The following is an 8033-nucleotide window of genomic DNA, read 5'->3' as shown; positions in this document are numbered from 1 at the left end:
ATATATATATATATATATATATATATATTATCATCAACTTCTCTTAATTAAATACTGAATAAAACATTATTTTCTGCGAAATGTATGCATGTAATAGTTTTGAAATATAATATCTATAATGTATTTATATATCAATTTTATATATTATATTGAGTAAATATAGCATTTAATTTAATATAATCAATATCACTATTATTCTATATTTTTACAATTATCACACATTTTAACGAGCTTCCAAAGGATGATATATACATCAAACTTCGTTCTTGTTGTTGCTTTTGTTTTTTCCTTTTATTTTCTTTTATTTTGTTTATTTTTATTATTTGTTTTCCTTAGTTTGATCTTTGGTCCTTAGAATTTTGTTACTTTCTTTTATGTTAATCTTCTTTTAGCTTAAAAAAAAAACTAACAAAGTATCATTACAATTAATTTATATCCAATTGGTAGTTAATTTTAATATTCAACGAGTGATATTTAATTTTTATCCAAATTTATCAAGATGAAAAGAAATATGTATGACTTATTAAAATACATTAATGATAAACTTTTATAATATTTTTTTGCAAATAAATTTACATAACTACATAAACTTTTGTAATTATTATATAACTAAATATAATTTCATTATTACTTTAAAATAATATTTTCAATGACATGTATATTTCCTTCTTTTTGAAGTATTTAATTCAAGATGAAAAAAAAAATAACTTATAAATAATATTTTAATGATATTTTTAGCAAATAAATTTGCATAACTATATAAAGCATTTTAATTATTATATAATTAAATATAATTTCATTATTATATTAAAATAATACTTTAATAACATGTATATATATTTCATTCTTTAGCTGTTTCAAATGCAATGCTGTTCTACACAAATTAATCTAAGTCTACAAAAGTATTTGTTTACAAAAGATTCATGGAGGAATTCGTTCATGAAAAACAGAAAAAAATGACAAAGCCACAAGACAATACGAGTCTCTACCAATGAATCGAAATTATAAATCACACCTATATAAAATCTTTCTCACATCAGGAGATATTAACACCTGACAACGACGTTAAGAAAACCAACATGAAAGTAATTAGTTTCGAATCACACATCTCAGATGTTTTCTTAACCAAGATCAGACATATGACAGACAGCAGGCATGTTGTTCCATGCACAAGAACCGAACTCCCATACGTGATTTGATATGGAAGTTCCAGCAGTCATATGTTTATTGTCAGTGGCTAAATGATCTCCGAGAAACGGTGATGTAGCATCAGTGGCAATGGATTGATTTGTGAGTTGCCCAGAAGCTGGCTCATACCAATCTGATGCAAGCAAGAAATCTGGCCGACTATTGATCAACAGAGACATGATTTGATTTTCACTGTCCGGGGTCCAAATCTGGTCAGCATATTCTGATTTCACAATGTTGCCTGCACATGAATTCAGGGGAAACCTTAGACATGCATTTCCAAAAACTGATCGATAAATTTGTGGGGAAACTCCAACTCTAGCCTAGAAAATAAAATATACTGTCTTTTTAAATAATTATCAGCCATGAGTCAGGTATATATTTTTATGGTCTAGCATGTTCATGAAGACTTCTACGCTTTGTGAATTAAAAAAGAGTTTCATCAAGCTTTTTTCTATAGAAGGTTTCGACAATTACTTTGAAATTTGCACTTTATTAAACAGCAAACTACACAATAGAACGGGAATTTAACCTCCAATATAATGAACAAGTTTCAGATTGTGCCAAAGACATGCAAACAAGTGAATGAATGTGTGAAGATTTTCAATGACCGTCCATCACCCCACAAATTGAAAGGCACTTACCATCAAAGTTCTGAACAGGTGGCTGTTCATCCAGTGAATTTCTGTTGGCACTAACAGCGGGGAACTCATTCAATATGGAAGATGCACCAAATGGAGGTACAGGATCAGCATACTCTTCCCACTCTGGCTCATACATATTCAAAGCAGAGCTGTCTGCTCTGTCACCAGGAGTTGCAATAGATGAATTTGAACACTTGTCATAAAAATTATTTTTTGAACTGCCCAGAGTCTTCGCCGGATAAAGTAAAGCATCCAGCAGGCCACTATTCTGTGGAGAAGAACAATCTGACTCCAGTGTACTAATCGGTGTATCAGATTGAATGAAATCTTCAATTGACTCAAGTAACGGAGGTGTGGAAGATGTACCCCAGCTACCTAAGTCAATTTCTGAATATTGGAGTGAAGGGAGCTCCAGCTTAACAGCCTCGAAAGGCTTAGAAGTGGAGGAATTGCCATTTTTAAGTGAATGGCTGTAACACATCGAGCTGTGTGAGGAGAGACCAGGATCAAGGGGTGATTGCATGCCAAATGATTGTGTCAAATTATCAGAAGTATTATCCTGAATATGATCAAATGGATAAAAACCACTTCTGTTGTTATTACCACTGGAATCAAGAAATGGCATTGTTGACTCTAGAAGAATTTTGTGGTTGGATGTTGCTGGCAGAAAACTACAATACTGATAAGAATCAAAACCATTTAGCATATTGCCATAAGCAGAAATATCACAAAGCTCAGGCACATAAGGTAAGATTCCCTGGTTATCCTTCAGACTGTCAAATATTGCATCATGTATATCATCGTAACTCTTTTTCTGCAAGAAATCGGGATGCAATTTATGGTCTCCGTTAATTCCACCAGTGCTTTGGTCACGGGGAGTCTCTTGCTGCACTCCGGGAGGATAGACCGGCAAGCCAGCCCGTTGACACCTCTTGACCCGGGTATTCCAGTAGTTCTTTATCTCATTATCTGTACGACCCGGCAACTACAAGCCAAATAATGAAAAAATAAAATAAGCACAATATTAAAAATAAAAAATTGTAGAAGATACTGGTCGCCACAATTATAAAATCCTGTGTGGAATGCATGATCACCATACCTAAAATGTTTTAATTCAAAGTACCAAGACGTTTACTTATAAATTACAGTCAGTTTCCTAAATAAGTTATATCCCTCAAATTTATTAAAAAAATAATAAGAATTAATAACAAAATCCATTAGTTTCCTTATAATAAAGAAAGAATGACATTTTTCAAGTTCAGAGTTCTATATATGCATACATGATAGTGTGATATCTCACTGAAACCACCATATATTCAGAAATTTACACACATATCCATTATCAGCTGAATATGTTTCAGAATTATAATAGATATTTCCTTATCAAGGCAACCAAATACTAAGAAGCACTGTGTCATAAAAGTTAAACAGAGTGTGACGTACACAGCCTTCAAAATTTTAACCATGACAGTTACCATGACATATTCTACTATCTACAGTATAAATTTACAACTCACCTAATCTGCAACTGGAGTTATCAGACATAATGTTCAAGCCAAAAGAAATCATTTGCAAACACAGAAAAGTGAATGTTGTAAAGTTCTATATTTGCGTAAAAGTTGAAAGAAAAAGAATTATAGAATTAAATACTTATACAAAATGGGTGATGTTATCAGGGACAGATCTGAGTTATGACAGGGGGAGGCCACGGCCACCCCAAAATTTTCTTCTTCGGTAAAATTATGTATACTTATAATAAAATTTATCTATAATATATGGTATATATAACAAATGTCTCGTTAACAATGTCAAATTGTGGAGTAGCTTAATGGTAATGGACATTTTCATAAACCTCATGTATGTGGTTCAATGCTACATGATAATGACTTTTGTTATTTTTATTATAAATATAGTTATTTGATTGACAAAATTGTACATAGTTGGATTCGAACAGGGTACTTTTAATACATCTAAAAATTAAAATTACCACTACACCAAAATGGAACATATAAAATGAATTGAAAATATTTTGTTTTTATGTTGGTCCCCCCAATAAAATTTATCAAGATCCGCCACTGGATGTTATGCATTAGGAATCTAACAAAAGACAAGTGAACTGTATTCTACCACATTGGTTAGTATGAATCTCTATCTCATCTTATCGCCTACTAGGGCATCACAAGCCATTTAAAGATTATTTAATTAAGTTTCTTCTTTATTAAATACACAAATCTAACTAGCTTGCTCCATATTTTTAGAGAGAAATAAAAATAGAAGTAATTAGATGAAAGTTCCTTGTTACAATATACAAGGAAATGACAAATGAACAGAATTCAAAGATTTCATGAAAACTTAAAAAATGATATTATTATAACTAAATATATAAAGCAATGACAAACAATACACAATATCCTTACTTGCGCTGCCATGCGTGCCCATCTGTTTCCCAATTTTGAATGAAGCTCAGCAATCAACAGCTCCTCTTCTGCATTAAATGCCCCTTTTTTTAAATTTGGCCTAAGGTGATTAGCCCACCGCAGTCGACAACTTTTTCCGCAACGTAACAGGCCAGTCTGCTTCTGAACGGCATTCCAGTTTCCTTCTCCGTTCTTCTTGACATAATTGACCAAAATATCATCCTCAGCAGATGTCCATGGCCCTTTCTTCAGAACAACCCCACAGACACTTCCTTCATAACCCTCATCATTCAACTGTGGCTCAGTATGATCATTGAGGAGCATCCCATCCTCGATCTCCTTTTTCATTCGCCTCATCATATATTATATGGTTTCTGTCCAGAGCATATCACAATCACAAACGAAATCCTTCAAATTTTAAAAAAGAAAACAAAAATAAAACCAGCAAAAGTTCTAAATTTCCTATAACATCCAAGAAAATTCAGTTTACTCAGATATTATGTTTTCATAGGGAAAGGAAAAGGAACAATAATAAATAATGAACTGCATGTAAACTCCTCAAAAAACAGAATTACCATATTTCTTAAGTGGAAACGATAAAAATGGAAGCACCATATTAACCAACCAGCTCCATCATTTTACAAAGATGATAAACAACAAGGAAAAAACAGTATGCATAAATTTCAATGGAAAAAGTTCCGAATTCGGAAATATTACACTCTTGGGTAATTCAAGATGCTCTCCTCTGGACCAAGAAAACTAAAATTCCCAAATTCAAAACAGAACAAAGCATTATATTTCATTATATTCCACTACAGTACTATCAAACTAATTATGCTGGCCCACTACATAATCAAATAAATAGAGAAAGTATTAACACATAACTATTTATTATACATGAAAATTCAAAACACAATTTCCATCCCCCAGAATACAAGAAGGTCAACCAAACACGCTAAATCCGGTCATTGAAATACAGGACACATTTATTACATTACAGTATCAATAACACGAGCATAGAGGAATTTGTCAGTGTCCTAATTTTGACAAATGATAATAATAAAGATAACGACTATTATGATAATGATTAATAATAATTAATAAACTATATATTAATGTCAATAGATCCAAAATTTTCCATTAATTAAATTTGAGACCAGCTTCAAAACAAGAATAAAGAAACAATAAATACCTGAATTAGGACGTCACACTAAAATCCAAAAAACGACCTCGTTTTGCGTACAGGGAATGAAATTCTTTCGAATTCGATTCCAAAATTCAATTGAGCTAAGAAAACGAAAGAAACAGTGAAAATCCTTGTTCCTAAAATTAAAATTAAAATAATAATAATAATAATAATAATAAAGAAAATATAAAAGATCACAAATCAATTACAAATTCAATTTCAAGCTATTGCTAATTAAACTAGTTCATAAATTGGAAATGAAAATAAAAAAGAAAGAAGTGTTTGTTTTATGCAGTATGAACCCTAATCTGGAAAGTATCAAACCTGAAGTAAGAAGAAGAAGAAGAAGAAGGAAATTAAGATTGAATGCGATTGGAAGAAGAGAGAAGAAAACATAGAAGAAAATTCACAAGATAACTCTCATCTCTACAGAGAGAGAGAGAGAGAGAGAGAGAGAGGGTTTTGTAAGTAAATGGTGAGAAGTGAAGAGAGAAAAGAAAGTAGGAGAGAGAAATGTGTGGGCATAAATTGGAATGTAATGGAATAGAAATAGGAGTATAGATAGTACTAGTACTACTACTACCAAGACACTCACTCACTCACACCATCTTTCACTTCTTCAATGTTTCAATCAATGTGTTTTTGTACTCTTAATTCTTTCTCACAACTCATGCTAATAACGTGGAGTCCCCTATTATTAGTGCTATTAATGTGGAATCCCTATTACTAGGGGCGTAAATATTCCATTTCATCGATTATTCGAAAGAAAAAAAATATGTGCTCAGATTCTCTCACTTTTTTTAAAGAAAAACATTTTTATTATCATTTTTTAATATAATTACACCTTTAATAATAGTGGCAGATCTACAAATATTGTTTATTGAGATTTAGGTATAATATTTTGATAAAAATAAAGTCTAAACCGTTCTTAATTAAAAAAACATGAAAATATAATTGTCTTTGAAAATTAAAAAAGTTATAATATATAATATTATAAATTTATAAGTCTAATTGGAGTGACTAGAGTTTATTCGTAAATTCATACTTTTCGATTTTAGTGAATTTATATATATATATATATATATTATTTTTTATTGATACTCTTTTAATTTGAATAAAAAAATATATTTTATAAATAAAAAAATATATTTTATAAATAAAAAAATATATATAATGAAGTGGGTGAAAATATTCTATAATATATTTACATAGAAACATTTGATCTTCTAATGTAAAAAAAACATGGAGTGTAAAAAGATATAATAGAAAGGTATAATGAGAATAAAGATAAAAGAAAACTAGAGAGATATATAGTGGTGGAAGCTACATATATTTTTTGTTATGCCAATAAAATATTTAGATGTGTATTAAACAAAAAATAAATTTCTTACTAATTATAAAACAAAAATTAACTTGGGGGGATGAGAGCCCTTTAGGTCACAAGTGGATTTGTCACCTTCTAATAATACTTTATTTATATCCATTTTATAAATATATTATTGGATTGAAAACTATAATACATACATTATGTATACTCTCCGATTTTATTTACAAACAAAAGTGAGTTAATAAAAATTGAAGTATGTAATATGACATTAATTTAAAATCATTTTATATATATATCAAAATTAACTCGTTTAGTAAAAGTTTATAAGACTTTAATTTTAACGTATCTAGTTGACATATATTAAATGATTTTAAATTAATGTTAAATTTTATAAATGAGATGTATGTGATTATAGTTTTCAATACAACTGTTGATTTTATAATACATATATAGGATAAAAAATTATTATATGTGTTATATTTTCGATTTGACACTATGGTATCAATTGATCATATCCCTTTTTAATAAGAGATATTCATTGTTGTATTTTATATGCATAAATGTTAAATTAATGTCACATATTTTGAAAATTCGATTTCGAATAAACAATATTTTGAGAATTTAATTAAAATTAGTAAATTTTATTTGGTTTTATTTATGCAATTTATTCTCGTAAAATATGAACTAAACCAAATTGATTAAAAATAGTTTGGTCTAGTTCAATTGAATTGACAATTTTTAAAATTATAAAACAAACTCTATTTAAAATAACTAAAATAAAATAACTTTTTGGAAAATACTATAAATTTTTATATTATCAACATAATTATATAAGTTATGTAATGATTAAAAGTATATTAATACGACATATTTTTTAAGATTACAATGTGTGAAATAAAGAACATAAAACTAGAATATAATAATTTAGTTTGAATTTTAGGTGATCAATTTTAACGACCTAAAATCAATATTAAAATTAATAAAGGTCGAGTTTGACTAATTTAAAGATATAAATGAACCAAGTCAACTGATTTGGATTCTAACACTTAGACTTATTACTAATATTTAATGTTTATATAGTTATTGAATTATTGTTCTTTCATAATAATATTTATTTGATAATAAATAATAATAAATTTGACAAATAATAATGTTGGTTAAATTTAATTTATATATATTGTTAGTCAATTACAATTAGATCATATTTGATTTTCTATAGTTATACCTATTCATGGTTGTTATATGTTGACCAAGTAATTTATTTTCCTTTT

The 8033-nt window shown here is 28.7% G+C and overlaps 1 protein-coding gene across 2 annotated transcripts; it reads right to left on the bottom strand.

Moving 5' to 3' along the window:
• Positions 1–819: 819 nt before the first annotated feature.
• LOC101493616 (transcription factor MYB33-like) lies at positions 820–6103 on the bottom strand. 2 transcript variants are annotated; one of them, XM_073363840.1, is made up of 5 exons: positions 5760–6103; positions 5442–5536; positions 4250–4623; positions 1833–2817; positions 820–1429 (listed from the first exon to the last, which is right to left on the bottom strand). In XM_073363840.1, the coding sequence occupies exons 3-5, from the start codon at positions 4607–4609 to the stop codon at positions 1122–1124; spliced, it is 1653 nt and encodes a 550-aa protein (XP_073219941.1). In that variant the 5' UTR covers positions 4610–4623; positions 5442–5536; positions 5760–6103; the 3' UTR covers positions 820–1121. The 2 variants fall into 2 exon arrangements, with proteins under 2 accessions (XP_073219941.1, XP_012575292.1); XM_012719838.3 differs by lacking the exon at positions 5442–5536.
• Positions 6104–8033: the final 1930 nt, after the last annotated feature.

Source organism: Cicer arietinum, chromosome 7 (genome assembly GCF_000331145.2).
Source record: "Cicer arietinum cultivar CDC Frontier isolate Library 1 chromosome 7, Cicar.CDCFrontier_v2.0, whole genome shotgun sequence".
In the NCBI taxonomy this organism is placed as follows: Eukaryota; Viridiplantae; Streptophyta; class Magnoliopsida; order Fabales; family Fabaceae; genus Cicer; species Cicer arietinum.
This window is presented reverse-complemented; position numbering and strand designations above follow the sequence as displayed.